The 19991-nt window shown below is 57.0% G+C and overlaps 1 protein-coding gene across 1 annotated transcript; it reads right to left on the bottom strand.

The window, feature by feature from the left end:
• Window positions 1–8904: 8904 nt before the first annotated feature.
• On the bottom strand, window positions 8905–17563 carry NES (nestin). The gene is made up of 4 exons (XM_008984607.5): window positions 16641–17563; window positions 15373–15497; window positions 13639–13712; window positions 8905–13407 (listed from the first exon to the last, which is right to left on the bottom strand). The coding sequence occupies exons 1-4, from the start codon at window positions 17421–17423 to the stop codon at window positions 9407–9409; spliced, it is 4983 nt and encodes a 1660-aa protein (XP_008982855.4). The 5' UTR covers window positions 17424–17563; the 3' UTR covers window positions 8905–9406.
• Between the last annotated feature and the right edge of the window lie 2428 nt (window positions 17564–19991).

Raw genomic sequence — 19991 nt, forward strand, 5'->3', positions numbered from 1 at the left:
GGTCTCTGATACAGCAGTGTGACCTCCCACACCCACCCACCACCACATTCCTCCCTCACCCAGGCCTCACCTGCCCCACCTTCTGCCCCCCACACCACTCAGCCCAGCGTGGCTAGGGAGCAGGGGCTTCTGTTTCTTAAGGAGCTATAGGGAAGAGGATGATTCTAGGGCCAGAGAAGACCCTCACTTTATCCTATATTACCCTGCAATTTTCCAGTCAATGCATTTTTAGGGCTCTCAGGGCATTTAACCGGAACTGTGAGTGGACAAAGATCAAGGTGGGCCTTTGAAAGTAGGGCCTAAGCCAGGCGTGGTGGCTCACGCCTGTAATCCAAGCACTTTGGAGGCCAAGGTGGGCGGATCACCTGAGGTCGGGAGTTCAAGACCGGCCTAACACGGTGAAACCCCGTTTAAAAAAAAAGAAAGAAATTTTCAGGCACGGTGGCCCATGCCTATAATCCAAGCACTTTGGGAGGCCAAGGCGGGTGGATCACGAGGTCAAGAGATCGAGACCATCCTGCTCAACAAGGTGAAACCCCGTCTCTACTAAAAATACAAAAATTAGCTGGGCATGGTGGTGCGCGCCTGTAGTCTCAGCTACTCGGAAGGCTGAGGCAGGAGAATTGCTTGAACCCAGGAGGCAGAGGTTGCGGTGAGCCGAGATCGCACCATTGTACTCCAACCTGGGTAACAAGAGTGAAACTCCGTCTCAAAAAAAAGAAAGAAAGAAAGTAGGGCCTAAAGAGGAGAAGGCTGGGGAGGGGCAGTGTCTGACCTTGGGTTCTTAAGGGAGGTTCCCTGAGATGGAGTTAGATAGTATATTGGATTCCTCAGAGCACATGGTGGTGAGCTGGAAGGGGCTTTGGTTTCCCATCAAGGCATTCTCACCGACTCTCCCCAGCAGCGGCAGGAGGGCTCCATCATCTTCTCTGATCAGGAGAGCTCCAAAGGTAGACAGAGGCTGAAGCTGGAATCCTGCCCTGTCCCTGACACCTGCTGGGCTACTGTGGCAGGGCCGGAAACGGAAGCCCTCTCCTGGCTTTGTTGGGCTTCCTGGGGAAGGTGGAGCTGGTCCACGAGTGACTCAGCACCCTGCACAGAGTCCAGTCCCTGGCCCAGTCCGTGCATGCGCGCGTGTGTGTGTGTGTGTGTGTGTGTCCTATCCTGGACTTGGGCAGGAGGAATTGGCCCCTCATAGTGTATCAGCCCCATCTCTGGGGATATGGAGTAGGGGCCACACCTGGGTCCGCCTCTGCTTCCAGGGCACAGCACCGATTTAATGATGTGCGTTCCCCTGCCAAACCCCTGAACGTGTAGCGAAGCTCTCAGCCCCCTTCCCCCATGTCTAAGCAGGGGTCCCTTCACAGACTTTTCAGTTTCCTGAGAATGAAAGAGATCAGAATGTGTTTGGAGAAAAGAGGCCCAGCCCGGGTGAGATCTAGGGCTTGAGCACTGCTGAGGGGCCTGGGAGCCTGGTGAGACGGCCTTCCAGAGACCCCCGTCATCGGCCAGCGTCTCTAGCTTCCTTCCTTCCAGGCTGCCCTACCACACACCTACCTCCCCATTCCTCCCCCACACCCCCAACTCCCACAACACGGTCCTGACCTCACTGGGGCCTTTGTCCCTGCCGTGAGGCCCTGTCTGTGGGCCTGTCTCCTGCACAGGGAGAGAAAGGGCCCCATTGTTGAGGCTGCTTGCTGTGACACAGCAGCGCCCAAAGACTTCCAAAAATGCTCAGCCCATCAGACTCCCGTGGGTGGGTGGACTTTCCTCGGGCTGCAGGCAGGTCTCTGCCTGGGGTGAGGGCCCAGGTGCTGTCTCTCCCAGCGGTGCAAGAGTTCTGTCATCCCACAGACTGGAGGTCCTTCCTGAGATCTGACTTCCAGTCTGCATGCTGCAAAGCAGCCGACTTCCTCTTGGAAAGGGAGAACTGAAAGAGGCAGGGGCCGAGCATGAGGAAGGGGTCACAAAAAAGAGGAGAAAAAAGAAAATAGGAGAAAAGGAAGAATGTGAGGAAACTGCCCCCACTGAGAGACTCTAGACTAGTTTATTGTCTGAGGGGGTGGGTCTTGTGGCTTCTGTGTTTATTCCCGGATACCTCTCCCTTAGCATTTAGAGAGCTCGCTAACAGGGGAGGTTGGTGACCACAGGGCTGGAGTATTTAAGGGAGCTAGCCCACAGTTCCCTGGCCCATGGTTTCTTTTGTTTCTTTCTTTTTTTTTTGAGACAGGGTTTGACTTTGTGGCCCAGATTGTAGTGCAGAGATTTGATCTTGACTCACTGCAACCTCTGCCTCCCAGGCTCAAGCGATTCTCGTGCCTCGGCCTCCTGAGTAGCGGGGACTACAAGGCACACACCACCATGCAGGCACATTTCTGTTTTTGTTTTTGTAGGAACGGGATTTCCCCATGTTGCCCAGGCTGGTCTCAAACTACTGGGCTCACGCAATCTCCCCACCTCAGCCTCCCAAAGTGCTGAAATTACAGGCATAAGCCACCTCACATGGCCTGGCCCATGTTCTACAGACCCCAAGTAGCATCTAGGAACTCCTGGTATCATCGGCAAGGGACATCACTCTGTGTCTAAGTTTCCCTATCAAGGTAAACTGAAGTTCTGACATAATTTCCTGGCAAGTGAAAGGAAGAAATCCTGGAAAGATCAAAGGACTCAGAGATTGGGAAGGGGCCAGGGAGGAGGGAGGAAGGTAGGTAGACGACAGAGGAGAGGTGAAAAGGGGGAGACAGGGAAGGAGAGTTGGGTCCCTGAGTGGCAAATGTCTCTCCTTAGTGAAGAGGGTGGAGTCCTGAAGACCCAGGATGGGCCAGAGCCAGGGAGCATTTCCCCCACCGAGTGTTCCCCCACTGTCAAGTCTCCCAGGCATCCTTCCTGCGGCTCTGGGGCCCTGGCACTTGCAAGCAGCTGAGACCACAGCTGTTGGGAGGCGGTTCCTCGACAGAGGCCTCCTGGCACCTGCCTCGGTTTATTTCTGGAGCCACAGCTGAGTCATGGGGGTGGGGAGAGTGAATAGGACTGTGGGGAGGGGAGACTGATTAGAAGAGAGGGTTAGAGAAGGAAGAGGGCTCTAGGGCCGGGGTCTCTGGGACTTAGGATCCATCCCTTTGGGGCCAGAGCATCAAGAACAGGAGGGACATCCACACTGGAGTCCCTGGAATAGTCGGGCTTGGGGAAGGCTTTGGGGAGTAGGACGCAGGCCCTCTATACCTGAAATGTGGGAGAAGAGACACGCCTGGTCTGGGTATGAGAATGCTGTGTTAGAAAGACTGGGGGGCCAGCCAGACACGGTGGCTCATGCCTGTAATCTCAGTATTCGGGGAAGCCAAAGTGGGTGGATCACTTGAGCCCAGGAGTTTGAGACCAGCCTAGGCAACATAGCAAGAGCCTGTCTCTACCAAAAATACAAAAATCAGCCATGCCTGGTGGCTTGCCCCTGCAGTCCCAGCACCTTGAGAGGCTGAAGAGGGAGGATCGCTGTCATGAGCCAAGGAGTACAAGGCTGTCATGAGCTAGGATAGTGCCTCTGCAGTCCAGCCTGGGTGACAGAACGAGAGCTTCATCTCTAAAAAAAAAAAAAGAAGAAGGCCCGGCATGGTGGCTCACACGACTTTAGGAGGCTGAGGCAGGTGGATCATGAGGTCAAGAGCTCAAGACCAGCCTGGCCAAGATGGTAAAACCCTGTCTCTACTAAAAATACAAAAATTAGCTGGGCATGGTGGCGCACACCTGTAGTACTAGCTACTCAGGAGGCTGAGGCAAAAGAGTCACTTGAACCCGAGAGGCGGAGGTTGCAGTGGGCCGAAATTGTGCCACTGCACTCCAGCCTGGCAAAAGAGTGAGGCACCGTTAAAAAAAAAAAAAAAAAGATGAAGGCTGGGCACAGTGGCTCAAGCCTGTAATCCTAGCACTTTGGGAGGCTGAGGCAGGTGGATCACGAGGTCAAGAGATCGAGACCATCCTGGTCAACATGGTGAAACCTCGTCTCTACTAAAAATACAAAAAATTAGCTGGGCATGATGGCGCATGCCTGTAAACTCAGCTACTCAGGAGGCTGAGGCAGGAGAATTGCCTGAACCCAGGAGGCGGAGGTTGCGGTGAGCCGAGATAGCGCCATTGCACTCCAGCCTGGGTAACAAGAGCGAAACTCCGTCTCAAAAAAAAAAAGAAGAAAAGAAAGAAAGAGGAAGGAGAGGGGAAAGAGGGCTCCCTTGAACAGAAGGCAGCAGAGAGGTAGATGGGGGACCCCAGTGCCATGAGATAGGAAAGAGAGAGGGCCACGTTTTCCTCTGTGGGGCCCCACCTGAGGCCATTCTTTCTGTCCCTCCCGCTGCTTCTGAGCCAAGCAGCCCCTCCCCTGTTCAGCTTCTTGAGATTCTCATCCTAGTCTTTCTAAGGTCAGCCTGTAGATTCAGGAACAGACAGCCTGCGTCCTTTCTTCAGGCACATGAACTGCACTCAAGAAACAGTCCCTTTCCCCACCTCCCAGGAAGACCCTCAAGTCCAACTTCCCGCTGTCCCGCTGCAGGACCGCATCCTAGAACTTAGCCCTCCCCTGTGGGTGGGGCTGGGGGTCCAGCTGGGACCCAGGAGCCTGTCCCCAAGCCCAGAGTCGTCTCAGGTTTCCTGGGCTTAGGTGGGCTTGGTTTCCATTCCCTCTCCCTTCCATGGGCAGCCTCCAGGACACCTTCCAGCTGAAATGAAATCACATTCCTCTCTCCCTGCTTCATGAGGATGGCATTGCTGACAGCAGCTGTGACACCACAGGGTCAAGTGGCAGCAGCTGGTTCCCCAGGGAGGGGCTGAGAAGGGCGGGGGCAGAGGGGAGTGGAAGACCAAGGCCTTTCTTCTGAGGCAGTAAATGAATTCTGATTCTTTGATCTCAAGAGATGGGAGAAAGAGGCCCAACCCTGCAGTGGCAGGGATGGAGGTTAGACCGCCGGATGTCCTAGCTGTGTGGTGCCATTGGGATCATCCAGACCCAGCAAGGCCCCACAGGGGACGGGGTGTCCAGCATCTCTTCTGGAGGCCCTGGAAAACATGCTCTCCACACTCTGGGGCTGGGCTGTCACACAGACACGAAGGCCAAAGGAGCCCTTTAAGAGGCCACACTCTGCGCTCCCTTGGCCAGAGCCCAGCTCCTAGGCCTTTGAGTTCCTCTGAGACTCTGGTGGCGGTGGCGGTGGCAGCAGCAGCAGCAACGGGACAGCATCAGTCTGGGTTGAATGGAGAGCTCAGTCCCTGACCTCACCCTCCAGGCGCCTCAGCCTGCACAGCCTTATAAGGAAGTGCCCCAAACAAACCGAGGAAGCCACCTCCGGCCCCCCACCCGGCCCCCACCCCATCCAGAAGCTATATTTACCCAGAGAAGGCCCCAGAATAACCTCCCACTTGCCTCGCACTAATTGGAGGGGTGGGGGCGGGGGATACTATCCCTCTTGCTCCCTCCTCTAGGACTCCACACTCAGAAGTGTATCCTGTTGTCTGCCTGGTCATTCATTTATTTAATACATGTTTATTCAGCGCTCCCCCCCTCCCCGGGTTTCCAGGCACTGAGCTGGGCTCTGGGCGATGACCCGACAAAGGTCTTGCTGTCCCAGAAGTTCCCGTGAAGACAGCATGTTCTAAGGCCCCACAGTCCCCTGGTTCTGCTCCTACCCTGGCCTCTTTTTCCAGCTCCTTCCCAGGCATCTCCTCTCCGTCAGGAGCTCCTCTGGAGCTCTGTCCAGGGCTGTCTTCATCCCATGCTCTCTCTGGGGTATCTCTAGGCCAGACCCCTTAATTTTTGTCTCCAACCTGGCCCCCTCTCCCACGCTTCAGCTCCACATGTCCTCTCACCCCTCTTAGAGGTCACAATTACCTGCTGGACTCTGCAGCTCAGAAAATAGTCCTACATCTCCCAGCTGCCCTGGCCAAAAACCTGGGACCCTCTGCTGTCGTATCCTGCTCCCCCCCTACTGTGCATTACTAAGTCCTGAGATTCTCTTTCCTCAGGGTCTCCTCTCTACCACCACTGTCTCCTGCCTGCGCTATGGCAGGCAGCAGCCTCCGAAGCCCGCCTGCCCACACCAACCTGTTCTCACGCAGCAGCCAGAGTTTGACTTGAAATGCAAACCTGGGCCGGGCACGGGGCCTCACATCTGTAATCCCAGCACTTTGGGAGCCTGAGGTGGGTGGATCACCTGAGGTCAGGAGTTTGAGACCAGCCTGGCCAACATAGTGAAAATCTATCTTTACTAAAAACACAAACATTACAGGCATGGTGGCGGGTGCCTGTAATCCTAGCTACTCGGGAAGCTGAGGCAGAAGAATTGCTTGAACCTGGGAGGTGGAGGTTGCAGTGAGATGGCGCCACAGCACTCCAGCCTGGGCAACAGAGGGAGACCCTGTCTTAAAAAACAAATGAACAAAAAATACAAAAATTAGTTGAGGGTGGCTTTAGGTACCTGTAATCTCAGCTACCTGGGAGGCTGAGGCAGGAGAATCGCTTGAACCTGGGAGGCGGAGGTTACAGTAGCTGAGATTGCGTCACTGTACTCTAGCCTGGGTGACAGAATGAGACTGTCTTCTCCTCCTTTACCCAGAGGAAGAGATGCAAACCTGGTCAGGTCACCTCTGCTTAAAATCCTTTAGAAGCTCTCGCTTCAGAATTCATTCATTGTCTCCAAATGTGAAGTCTGCCTTTCCTGGCTGTCTGATGAGACTTCTGCCCCTGAATCCTGACTCTTCAGTCTCATCAGAGCTGTCTCTTCCCTCCTCCACCGTTCAGCACACAAGCCTTCCTTCTCTTTCTCGGTTGCCCAGGCTCTCTCTTCCTGCCTCTGAACTTTGCATATGCTGTTCCCTCTGAATAGAACCCTTTTCCTCCCCCTCCTCCCCCACTGGCCACTCCTGCTCATCCTTCAGGTTCTCAGGACACCCTTCCGTCTCCCCACTCTTGTGCCCCCGTCAGGTGAGGTCCCCTGCACTCTGCTCCCATAACCTAGGGCACGTCGGTTTTCAGATAGGATTTCCACTCAGAAGCCCTTGCTCAACTGGTAGGTAAAGCTGCCTGGGTGAGGAAGCACGTTGTTCTTGATCTGTGGCTCCCCAGTGCCTGCATACTTTATGGCATGTAGTAGATGCTCAGTAAACAGTTGCTGACAAATGATGACCAACAGGAATGTCCCTGTTACTGTGCAACTCCTGCTCCTCTTGCTACATTGTCAGACTGTCACTTCCAAAGAGAATATGCCTCCCACGATATATCCCCTTAGGAATGTCCTCGCTTCTACCCTGTTCGAGATTATTGGCACCAATAGCCAGTTTGGTAACACTGTGGGGGACCAGGGGCCCTCTGTGGGGCATAGGGTGGGCACCGGGCACAGGAAAGGACTGCTTGGCTAGGCCCCTGTCCTGGGCCCTTGCCCAAGCGGAGGTGCCTGAGGGCCTGGGGAGAGCAAGCACAGGGCACCTCTGTCCCATTGGAGCAGCAGGGAGTGGGCCTTCCTTGCCTGGTTGCCAGTGCACTGGCCCCAGGCCTGGCAGCCTGGCAGGATCAGATAGGGCCTTGTTAGCAGTGGGTACAGGAAAGAGAGAGCGGAGGATTGTACTGCCAGGAGGGCGGGGTGGGGAGAGACAGGATCCCGGCCCCTGAGGGCTGGGGCATAGGGGGTGTGAAATGGAGCCGGAGCGCCCAAAACAGAGGTGCTAGATGGAGACGGGCAGAGACAGGGGCAGAGAAGCAGACAGTGAGGGCCTGTCAGGGAGGCCCCTACCCACCCCTCCCTGGCAGGAGGACAGGAATAGGAGTCAGAGGGGCTGGGACTTCATCTTCTCATCTTTCCCCAGCCCTCAGCCTTGGGCTCAAAGGGAGGAAGAGCCTGCTCCCAGGCCTGGGACTGGCTCCAAATGCAGAACATTTGTTAGGCAGCCCCTATCCCACCCCGACCCGGGATATTTAGAGGTGTCGCCAGATCTTCCTTTCCCGTGGAGCAGAACTGGGGAGTGGCTTCTATTTGGGTATCCTGACTTCAAGGCCTGCAGGCCCCACCTCATCCAGGAACCGCTGGTCCCCTCCCTGTCCTACCCAGGGACACAGAGAGCTCCTGGGAAGTGAGGCTGGGAGGAGCTGCTGTGGCTGGAGGACGCTCAGGCTACATTGGCACAGCACTGTCATCAGCCACCACCCTGACAGTTCAGCCCCACAAGCCCACTTTCCCGTCTTCCCTTTCCCTGCTACAGGGGTGAGGGAAGTCCTACAGAAGAGCTATGCTGTCTTCAGCCTCCCTCCTACTCTCCCAGGCCCTGGGAGGCCCCCAAGTCACCTGGTCCAGCCTCTCTCATTGTGTGGCAGAGTCAGAGGCTCAGAGAGGACTGTCGCTGACCCGAGGCCACACAGCCAGACTGAGGCAAAACAGGCCTGCCTCTCCCCTCACCCTGCTCCCGCCCAGCCAGGCTGAGCAGACATCACAGGCCAGACAGCTTGTTTGGGTTTAGAGACAAGGGGGCTTATTACGCTGGCGGCACCAAGGGGCTAATGCAGGGGGACATACAAGGCTGGGGGTGGCCTGAAGACCTAGTCCCTATAATCAGTGTTGTGGGCAGAGATGATGATGGCCCAGGCTTCTGCAGGCGCTGAGGTCACCTGGATTGGCCTCCCCTAGCCAAGCAGCAGCCCCCAGCCCTCCCCAGGCCCCAGTACTGCTGGCTGTAGCTTGGGTCTGTCTGCCTTCTTCCTCCACCCCGCCTCAGGAGGCCTCCTCCGGGGTCCTCCTCTCCTCAGGAGGCAGCCCCTCCCCAGCACCAGCATCTCCTCCTTCCTTCCCCACCGTCTCCTCCAACCCTGTCTCTGCTCCTGTGCAAACCCTGTGGACCCCCTCCCGGCCCTGAATGGGGGAAGAAGAGCCCAGATTTTGAAGGCAGAGGCATTACTTTATTCAGGCAGGGGCGAGCCAGGCAGGGATGGGGGTTGGGGGGTCAGGACATGGGAGTGCCCTCACCTCCATTAGCCACAGGCCAGACGGCCCAGGAGGGTGGTGCTGCTGCAGTGAGATGGCGCAGGGCTGGTGAGCTTGGGCACAAAGGCCAGCACGTTGCCCTCCCTTTGGAGGGGCCTCTGGGTCCCAGACTTTCCAGCTGACCGGATGTGGAGGAAAGGGGGCCTAATACTATCGGGCTTCAGCTGACTTAGCCTATGCGATGGTGCAGGTGGGGGTCTCCTTTGCGGGGCAGAGGTTGTCCCTACAGCCTCCACCCTTGCAGTCTCCTTTGCCACACCCCTTCCACCTTAGCCAGCCAGGCCTCTCAGCCGGAAACCACAGGTCAAGAGATCATAAGTTAAGAGTGCTACCCCTGAGCAGGGAGCAGGCTTGGGACATCCTCCCCCTCCCCCACCCCTAAGTCCCCACTGCCCCTAGTCCTCCCCTGAGGACCAGGACTCTCTATCTCCTTCCCTCTGAGTGAACTTCAGGAACGGACCCGAGCCCAGGTGAACAGAAGCCCCTGCCCAAGGGGTCTTCAGGGCACTCCCCTCCTCCTCCTGAAAGGGGCTCCCTCGGTCACCCTCAGGAACCAGCAGCATCCCCTGCCCCACTTCGTCAGACTGCTCCAGCCCGTTAATCACTCCCCCATTCACATGCTGTGACTTCTCCTCCAAGCTGGGACCCTGGCCATTAACAGCAACAGTGTCTGCCCCTGGGCCTGCACCCTCCACCCCACTGGGGATCTCCAGAGGGCCCGGGACTTTGTCCTCCCTCTCCAAGAAAACAGGGTCAGATTCTTCCTCTGAGCCAGAAGCCTCAGCACTCTCCTGGGACTCAGTTTCCAGGGCAGTCATAGGGGCACCAGCCACTGCACCCCTCAAGCTGTCATCCCAGGGGATATTGACACCCACAGAATCAGACTCCATGAAGTCCCCTCTCTGGGAGCTACTCAGGGCCTGGAGGCTGCCAACAGAGGACCCTGGCACCCACCGCCCAGCCCCTGGCTCCCTTCCCTCCTCCTCATCCTCCTCCTCCTCCTCTCCCTCCTCCCCACTTTCTTCCTCATCTGCAAACCCATCAGACTCCCCATCCCGATCCCACGCTGCAGGCTCCAGTAGCAGCTGGGACACCTGGCCCAGAGGTTCTGCCACCTCCCCAGGGACCCCAGGAAGAAGAGAAGCCTCAGTCCCCAGGTCCTCAAATTCCTCTGACAGGTCAGAGTCACGGCCTCGCTCCTCTTCCCCCTCTTCCCCATCCTCCTCTCCTGAGGGTGGGGCCTCAAGGGCCTGGGAAGCCAGGATAGTAGGATCCCAGCCCTCCTTCCCAGTCTCCCCTTGAGGGTCTGGGCTCTGCTCTCCAGCGGGGTCCCACTTGGGGGACATGGGGGACCTGAGGTAGAGGCCCAGGGGAGTAGAGTCAGGAAGGGTTTCCCCCAGCTCATCCTCCTCGCTCTCTTCTCTGCTCTCCTCCTCCTCCTGGAGGCCCTCGGGGATCTCCCCAGAAGCCAACTCCTTATGCTCACTCTCTACTTTTCCCAGGGCTTCAGCCCTACCCTCCAGCCCCCAGCTAGCTTCCTGGCTCCCCTCAGCCTGAGGCTGGGATCCAGGGGCATCTTCCAGGATTGGGGTGTACATTGGGCTGGGGGGTGCCAGCACTGGGGATGCATCCTCCTCAGCTTCCTCTGACCCCAGGGGCTGAGGTGGAGGGGCATCGCTTCCATCATAGCCCAGGGTCTCAGCAGGGAACGCCTCCTCTGCTCCCAGGATAGCCTCAGCCTCTGGTTCCTCCCAGCCTGTGGGAAGCTCTAGAGGGTCTCCACTCTTCCCAGGCAGCTCAGAGAGCTCCGCCCCCAGAGCATCTGCCTCCCCTACGTCCTTTCTAGGCCCTTCCAAGCCCGGAACGCTCTTTGCCTCCAAACTCTCCTCTTCCAGGAGTGGTTCCGTCACCTCTTCCCTGGTCAGATGGCCTGGGTCCTCTAGCCCTCCCACCTCCTGTCCCGGGACTTCCTTAGCTCCCGCAGCAGACTCACCCACGGCAGGCTCTGACCCCAACATGACCTCTGGGGAGTCTTGGTCACCCAGCCGGGCCACATCCTCATCTTCCACCAAGGGCTCTATCGCCTCTGGCAGTTCCTGGGGAGCTTGCAGACCTGGGGTCCCCAGCTGTTGTGGTTGCCCTTCAGGATCTTGGAGACCCCCAGCCCTTCTCTTCCCACTGGCTCCCTCAGCTGGGCCCCTATGCTCTTTGGGCTCAGGGCTCCCTGGGTGTCCCTCGCCTGGGATCCAGGCCTCCCTTGCATTCCGCTCTCCCTGCTCTATCACCTCCTCCTTCCCGGCAAAGCCATCCTCTGTCTTGTCCTCATTTTCCACTCCAGCCATCCCTGGGGTGCTTTCCTGAGCCAGCTCTGGGTCCTTCCCCACCGTATCTTCCCCGCTCTGCGCATCTGCAGACTGGGGCAGCTCCCGTCCCTCTTCCTCCAGAGACCTCAGTGACTCTTGCTTCTCTCCCTTCCTCAGGTTCTCTTCCTCTGCCAAATTGCTTTGACTTTCCTTGTCTACCTCCTCTGGAGATCTCAAATTCTCCAGGTTCCATGCTCCCAGAGATCTCAATCGTTCTTGATTCTCCTCTTCTGGGAGTCTCAATGTCTCTTGGTTCACTTCTACAGACCCCAGTGGTTCTTGAATTTCCTTTTCTGGAGGTGTCATTGCCCCATGATTTATTTCTTCTAGAGACCACAGTGGCACTCGAGTTTCTGGAGATTTCAGTGTTTCCAGGTTCCCTTCTGCAGACTTCAGTGATTCTAGGAGCTCTATTTCTAGAGATTTCACTGCCTCCACACTCTCTTCTTTGAGTGACTTTGATAACTCTTGATTCTCATTTTCAAGAGGTCTAGCTGCCTCCCGGTCTTTTTCAAGAGACTGCAGTGGTTCTGGGTCTGCTTCCTCTGGAGGCCTTAATGTCATCTGATCCTCTTCCCCTAGAGACCTCTGTGGCTGTTGAGTCTCCATTTCAAGAATCTTCAATGCCTTTTGGTCCTCTTCTTCTAGAGACCTGAGTGACTCGTGATTCTCTGTTTCTAGAGGTCTCACAATACTCTGGTCCTCTTCCTCTAGAGTCTTCGATAGCTCCTGGTTCTCTTTTTCTGGCAGTCTAAGGGCTTCTTGGTTCTCAACTTCAAGAGACCTCAGGAGTTCCCGATTCTCCTTCATCAGAGGTCTCAGTGCCTCTTCGTCCTCAACCGCTGGAGCTCTCAGTGGCTCTTGATTCTCCTTCATCAGAGGTCTCAGTGCCTCCTCGTCCTCAGCCGCTGGAGCTCTCAGTGGCTCTTGATTCTCCTTCATCAGAGGTCTCAGTGCCTCTTCGTCCTCAGCCGCTGGAGCTCTCAGTGGCTCTTGATCATCCTTTTCTAGAGCTGTCAATGACTCTGAGTTCTCTTGCAGAGAAATTACTAATTCTTGGTTTTCCTTTCCTGGAGATAAAAATGTCTCTAGATTACCTTCAAGAGATTTCGTTTGTTCTTGATCCTCCCTTGGCAGGGATTGTGATGTCTGTGTGTCCTCTTTTCCTGCAGGCTTAAGCAGGCCTACAGCCTCTCTTTCTAGAGGTCTCACTACCTCCACCTCCGTTAATGGCTCTTTGTTTTCCTTTTCTAGACTTTTTAGTGTTTCTAAGTCTTCTAAAGCCCTCAGAGACTCCTGATTCTCCCTCTCTAGAGTCTCGTGGCTCTGGATTTCCAGAGTCTTCAGTGACTCTTGAATCTCGTCTCCCAGAGAAGTCAGGGTTTCTTTTTCCAAAGGAACCTGGGAGTCCTGGATTTCCTTCCTGTCCATATCCTCTTGTTCACTTATTTCCTGCTGTAAGCTGCTTACCACTTTGCCCTCTATGGCTGTTTCTTTCTCTCCCAACCCCCAGATTTGCCCTTCGCCTTCCTCCTGGCATATGCTGAACACCGTAGACCCAGCAGCTTCTCCATCCTTAGCCTCTAAACTGGAGTGGTTGGGGCTGAGGGCTTGAGCCAAGGAGGCATGGTCCTCTGGGGACTGGCCTGTGCCGGCCCCTTGCCGCTTGCCCCCAGGCTCCTGCGGTCCAGGCTGGACGCTGGCAGGAATGGCCACCTTGGCTTCAGCCTGCAGGGGCTCTGGAGCCCACTGCCTCCCACCCTGTGTCTGGAGCAGAGAGAGAGGAGCATCCTGGGCTCTGATCTCTGCATCTGTGGCAGGAGAGGGTGCCTGAGGTGTGGGTGGGATGGGGGTGCTGGCCAAGGCAGGGGAACGGGCCTGGAGGAGGTCTCGGTTCTTAAGAAAGCCTGGCACAGGTGTCTCAAGGGTAGCAGGCAAGGGTGAGGGGAGGGAAGTTGGGCTCAGGACTGGGAGCAAAGATCCAAGACGCCGGCTCTCTGGGGTCCCAGGGAATTGCAGCTCCAGCTTGGGGTCTGGAAAGGCAGAGGGGAAAGAAATAGCATCAGTATATCACTGGCAGTGAGGGGAGCCACAGAGCAGTCACCACTGGCAAGAGTGCCCATGTGCCTGCCCCTGGCGCCCACGGCTGGGCTGAGAGTATGCCCGCTCACACTGACACCATGGACTTGAGATTTAGATTCGTGCCTCTTGGGAAAAAGGTCTGGAGTAGAGCAAAGCGGGGTCAACTCAGCCCCTCCTCTTACCCTGGAAGCTGAGGGAAGTCTTGGAGCCACCACCAGGTGTTTGCAGCCGGGAGTTCTCAGCCTCCAGGAGGGTCCTGGAGATGAGGGAGGGAAAGTGGGGTCAGCCCTGTGTCCCCAGGCCTGCAGGCAGCAAGCCAGCTGGGGACAACTCAGCCTGAGCTTGCGCCATCCTGGCCCCGAAGGCTTCCTCTTGATTTGACACTATCGCTCAAAAGCCACGCTCCGGGTGAAATCACAGTCACCTACAGACATCACACGCTTGGTCATACAGAGTCACACGATATTGGGGACACACAGCAGAACTCACAGACTAGAAGCAGATTCCCACACAGTGGGACTCTGCCCGGCACACACCCACACAAGGCTCAGGCGAGTCTCCTCCTCCCACCCCAGGCCAATGACCTCATCCTCTGTGTGGGGGACCGATTCTCATGCTAATTGCTGCCATTGTCCTTGCCACCATCTGGAGGGTCTGAGAAGGGGAGGATTCTGGGGAAGTGGGATTTCTCAGGCGTTCCCATGCGATGGGCTCCCTCCTCATTCCCCGGTGGCCCCCAGGGCTAGCGACAGACAAAAGCAAATGAATTCAGCTCCCCCTCTCCAAATCCTTTTCATGCCTCAAAAACCAGCGGTTAAATTCCTCGGGGCCCACCAGACCCTTCCCCTCAGTGGTTTCAGTGGGGGTCAGGCCCTCATCTCGGGATCTCTACACACTCTGGATCCCAAGCTCTTCCAAGCTCTTCGGGGCTCAAGGGTGTTTGTGTCCAGGCTGCTGCCTCAGCGCCCCTTTAACCAATGAGGGGAGCAGGCACCCATCAATTCAACAACTTAGGCTGAGAAGCTACTCCTCCCTGCCTTGCTCCATGATCTCTGAGTCTGGTCGGCCTCGCAGTAGCCTCCCGTCCTTCCAGAGCTGCGGCCTTCCTTCTGGGCTTCTCCTCCCTGGTGGTGGAGGTCCTCTCCACCACATCCTCCCCAGAGCCTCGCTGACCTTCCTCCTCTGGGCATTGCCTCCCCCCTTCCTGGACCTCTTGAGGCTCTTCACCAGGCACAGAGCCCCTTCCACAGGCTCCATCCATGGCCCCTCAGCTCACAGGCCCAGTTTCCCAGAAGACACCATGGGCTGTGGCTGAGGCCACACAGCCAGTGAGAAGCCGCCCCTCCTTGGTCTCAGCCTTCTCCAGGACAACAGGAAATGTGGACAACAAAAGGCTGGGCAGGACCAAGGGCATTAGGGGCATCAGAGGAGCCAGGCCCCATGACATCCAGACTAGAAGAGGCCTTGGAAGTCCCCAGCGAAGCCCTCAGCCCCTAGACAAGGCTGAGGCCCAGGTCAGGTGGCAAGTCAGTGCAGCCACCCCAGGCCTGCAGTGGCTACTTTCTATGGCTGCCAAAGGACTCGACTCCCTGGGTGTGGGCACACACACAGAGTTGGAGCTTTGCCCCTCGGGGGGAAGGGTCTGGATGTAGCCTCTCCAGAGGCTGTCCCACTCTGCAATATCTTCTCTCCTGGGGGGATTTCCTGGGCACAGGACATTTCTCAGGTCTCCATCCTATGAGGGACAGATGAGTTCACACAGGACATGTCCTGGTGTGGCAGTGACCAGCTCAGTCACAGAACCCAGTGGCAGCACAGCTGCCATCACCGACACCTCTGGTCCCCTTCAGTCACACAGTCTCCCGCGGTGTGTGTGTGCGCCTCTGTGCGCCAGGGTGGACGGGCCCACCTCGTACCTGTACGTGGCCACCTCCAGGCTGAGGGACATCTTGAGGTGCGCCAGCTGTTGCCGACCTTCCAGGACCTGGGCGATCTGGCTCTGCAGGCCCTGTTTCTCCTGCTCCAGGGCCTCCACGGCCAGCTGTAGGGCAGGCGAGAGGCAGTCAGTGGAAGGGCTGGGGTCCCTTCTGTGAACCACCCTGCACCCTGCCTGCTGTTGCTGCCCCTGCCACTGCCGGGGCTGCATCTCCCGCTCCCTGGCTGACTCCGAGCAGCAGACCCCCACCTCCCCTACCCCACTCCCTGCCCAGACAGCCCCCTCTGCATCAGCCAAGATGAGCCCAAGCCCGTGTCAGCCCTCCGAGCCCTCTCCCACGGCCTGCTCCTCCTCTGAGGATGCTGATTAAATGGTAGCACATGTTGCTCAGAACGCAGCTCCCACAGGAAGCAGAGGTGAGGGAGGAGAGGAGATGGGTTACCAAGAGGAGAAGAGGGGGGAAAAAAAAGCGAAAGCAGAAGGAAAAACGATTAATCAAGAGGCCTGGAGCCTGCAGGACTGGAAGGCAAACAGCCAGGTCCCCCATTGGTCCCATCTCCAAGGCTGTCTCCTGCTCCTCACAGCAGGCTCCAATCCCCACCCCCACCTCCCTTTCCACAGGTTCTGGATTCTCTCTCCTCTCAGAGGAGGGATGGGGAGGTGGCCGTGGCACCTCCGTGTGGCCCAGGCAAGAGGCTGTTTTCTCAGCTGCTGGTCACATCTGTGCCCTGTGAGAAGGAGCAGCTGTCCTGGGCCTCTGGAATGTGCTCCAGGAAGCCGGGAAACATGACAGGGGAGGGGGCTGGTAGCCATTCATTCCCAGCCCCTCACTTTTCCCCTCAGCGGGAGGAGGGCTGTGAGGAACCTGAAGATTCTGGGTGGCCAGCCCACCAGACTCAGTGCAGAGGCGACAGTGCTGGGGTCTCCCAGTGATAGCAGAGCCTGGGGAGGGGCCCGGAGCCCCGGTAATCATCAGAGCCAGACGACGCCATCCAGAGTAGGGGGACTGCTGCAAGGGGTCTTGGGCCTGACTGCCCTCCCCCGGATGTGCTTTGGGAGGCTCCGAAGTCCCACCATTTGCACCCTACACTGGACGGGCTGGAAAAGTCTAGGGCTTGTGGCACCAGGTTTCTAAGAAGTGGCTCCTGAATCAGCAGCCACCTAGCCCCACTCCCTTCCCAGAAGGTCTCTGAGCTTCATAAGAGACTTTCTGAAGCCCGGTCTCCCCCAGATCCTCAACCTCCTCACCTGGAACTTTTCAGTGGCCCGCAGCCGCTCCTGCCAGCGGCTCTCCAACCTCTGTTCCAACGCTGCCCTGCGATCCTGGAGGCCTCCGCGCTCAGCCTGGAGCTGCTGCAGCTCCAGGCGGCCCTCGCGGGCACCCTGAACAGCCCGGCCTAGCCGCTCGCGGGCCTGGCCCAGCGACGTCTCCATGTGCGCCACGCGCTCCTGGTAGCCGCGCACTGCCCCGCGCCACGCCTCGCCCAGTCGCCTTGCCAGCTCCTCCACCTCCGGGGCCGGCGCCGAGGGCCCGCGGGGCGGCGCGGGGCAGCGGGGGGTACAGGCAGCCTGCGCGTTCAGGCCTACCCGCTCCTCCTCGTGCGCCAAGCGCAGAGCCTCCAGCTCGCGCTCCAGCTCTGCAGCCTGGCTACTCAGCCAGGCCTGTGCGCATTTCTCCGCCTCGACGGCGCGCCTGTTGCGGGCCACCTCCTCCGCCGTCTGCTCCCGGGCCAGCCGCAGCTGCTGGCATCGGCCCGCCACGCCCTCCAGCTCTTCAGCCAGGTTGTCGCGCGCCACTTCGGCCGCGTGCTTCTCCCGCCAGCGCTGGTCAAGGAGGGCCCGCAGGGCAGCCAGCTCGTCGTCGGCACGCGCCCGCCAGGAGGTGTCCCCGGATTGTGCCCGGAGCCCCCCGAGCTCCGCGCTGAGCAGCTCATTCTGCTCCTCTAGAGCCTTGACCCGGGCCAGGTAGGCCTCCAGGCGCCGATTGAGCTCCCACATCTGAAAAGACTCCTCCCCCATGCAGCCCTCCATCCTGCTTGTCTGACCCACTGAGGATGGACAGACGCGGGGCACCAGGAGAAGGGAGCGGCTCGCAGAGGTTTTCGGACTGAAGAGAAAGACCGACGGGGACAATGACAGGGCAGGGCGGAGTGGGAGTAGACTGAGCGACTGAGAGTCGGGAGTGGGAGCGAGGCTATTCATACTCCCGCCAGGCGGGCGGGAAGAGGGGCGGGACCCAGGCCTTAACCCCTTAGAGGTCAGAGAATGGCAGCAGTCTCTGTCCCTGCTTCCCCGGGATGCTGGAGAGTGGAACCAAAAAAGAAGCCGTGCCGTGGAGAATCGGATCTGATGGTGGTGGCTTTCTGGGGAAGGAGGAGGTGAAGAAAGGTCACAATCCCGGAAAAAGGCAGATAATACACAGAACTGAGCCTGTGGGGGTGGGGGTGCCAGGACGTTCCAGCCTAGAGGGGAGTGCGGCCTCAGTTACTCAACACATCCGAGGGAGCTATCACTTACTGAATTCCTCTAAGACTCAGTTTCCTCATCCATAAAATGGGAGCAATGATGGAAATCGCATGGCTGCTGAAAAAATGGATATAACCAGTTTTCTTTCTTTATTGTGAATAGCAAATGCTCATCCTCCTGAAATACTGGAGACATTACAAAGCATTGCAGAAAGAAGATGGAGAGACGCTGCCTGGAGAACAAGAACAAATGTCTGATATTGGGACACACACACACACACACCCCCCCACACACACACATCCTCAATTGCTTGAGTCTTCATCAGAAAAGGAAGCAACCGGTGAAGGGCCGACATGGGCTTAAGAACGTTTCTCTCTCCATCTTTCCTGCAATTCTTCCGTATAACTGCGAGGTTCATACATCCACTTTCGGAAGTTCTGTTTTGGGGAAAGGGCCCCTTCTCCCGCACGCCCTGCCAGAGAGTTTTGAGTGGAGGGCGCCCTCTAGCGGCAAGTATAAGTGGAAGCAGCAGGAAGAGGCCACCATTAGTTAAAACTTTTTTTTTTTTTTTTTGAGACGGAGTTTCGCTCTTGTTACTCAGACTGGAGTGCAATGGCACGATCTCGGCTCACCGCAACCTCCGCCTTTTGGGTTCAAGCAATTCTCCTGCCTCAGCCCCCGAGTAGCTGGAACTACAGGCGCGCACCATCATGCCCAGCTAATTTTTGTATTTTTAGTAGAGACGGGGTTTCACCATGTTGACCAGGATGGTCTCGATCAAGTCTTGACCTCGTGATCCACCCGCCTCGGCCTCCCAAAGTGCTGGGATTATAGGCGTGAGACACCGCGCCCGGCCTAGTTAAAACTATTCAAAGTTTTAACTAAAGATTTAAATGAAAACATGGAAACCATGTTTGTCAGCCTGCTTCCTAACGACGAGCCCAAAGTTTATCCAGCCTTTATGATGTGCCCAGTCCTGTTCTAACATTTTACTTCCATGATCTGACTTAATCTTCAAAACAGCCGTTTAAGGATTCGAAAGTTCATGAAGCAGCGAGCTCAGCAAGGGTGAGAGTAGTAGGGAGTGCTTTCTGTACCGGGCGCGTATAGAAAGGACAAGCGGGACTTAGGGGACTTAAAGCGAAGGAGAAGTGGGACTGGGGAGGAGATACAGGGATGATGAGACAGAGGGGATCTTTGCGGAAGGCATTTCTGATCGAGCTGCTAAATCCAGTTCAGCTCAAGCTGCTAAATCCAGTTCAGCTCAAGTGTTAATTGAGCACCAACTACGGGTCAGTACCAAAGAGATTGCAGGGACTCTGCCCCAGCCCTGGACATGCTTATAGCTTGGTGATGTGAGGCCAACAGTGATGAGCACTCATAGTCCGGTGGTGGAGGTAGACACAGTAGGATGACTGCAATACTTAGCCTCCAAGGTGCTGGGGACAGAGCCGGGCAGCACAGAGGAAGAAGAGGGTTTTCTGGGTAGAGGGTACAGCCGGGTCAGTAACCGGGAAGTCATCCCACCAATACCCCCTCCCCTTGAGGAGTCTCTCAAGGATCCTATCCCTGTCCCCAGGCCAATGGGGCTTTGGAATTCACCACCAATATGTAGAATGGAGGCCAGGGAGAGGTTAGTGACAGGAGATTGACTGACAGTCAGTGCAGACCAGGAGGCTGAGGGTCTGCACAGGATCTGATACAGGCTCCTTCAACCTTTTATTACCTCATAAATCCTGCTGTTTGGTTTGGGCTGGGGAGCTCCCTAGAATTGCGGCCAGCAGAGCTGGCTTAGAATCTCTTCCTCTCTTTCTGTTATTTTTATTTTTGAGATGAATCTCGCTCTGTGGCCCAGGCTGCAGTGCAGTGGCATAATCTCAGCTCACTGCAACCTCTGCCTCCCGGGTTCAAGTGACTATCATGCCTCAGCCTCTCAAGTAGCTGGGATCACAGACGCCTGCCACCACACCGGCTAATTTTTTATTTTTAGTAAATATGGGGTCTCACCCTGTTTGCCAGGCTGGTTTGAACTCCTGACCTCGGGTGATTCACCCACCTTGGCCTCCCAGAGTGCTGGGATTACAGGCATGAGGAGGCTCCCAGCCTCCTCCCCTCTTTCTGTCTGGGAGGAAA

The sequence above is a fragment of the Callithrix jacchus genome, chromosome 18 (genome assembly GCF_049354715.1).
Source record: "Callithrix jacchus isolate 240 chromosome 18, calJac240_pri, whole genome shotgun sequence".
In the NCBI taxonomy this organism is placed as follows: domain Eukaryota; kingdom Metazoa; phylum Chordata; class Mammalia; order Primates; family Cebidae; genus Callithrix; species Callithrix jacchus.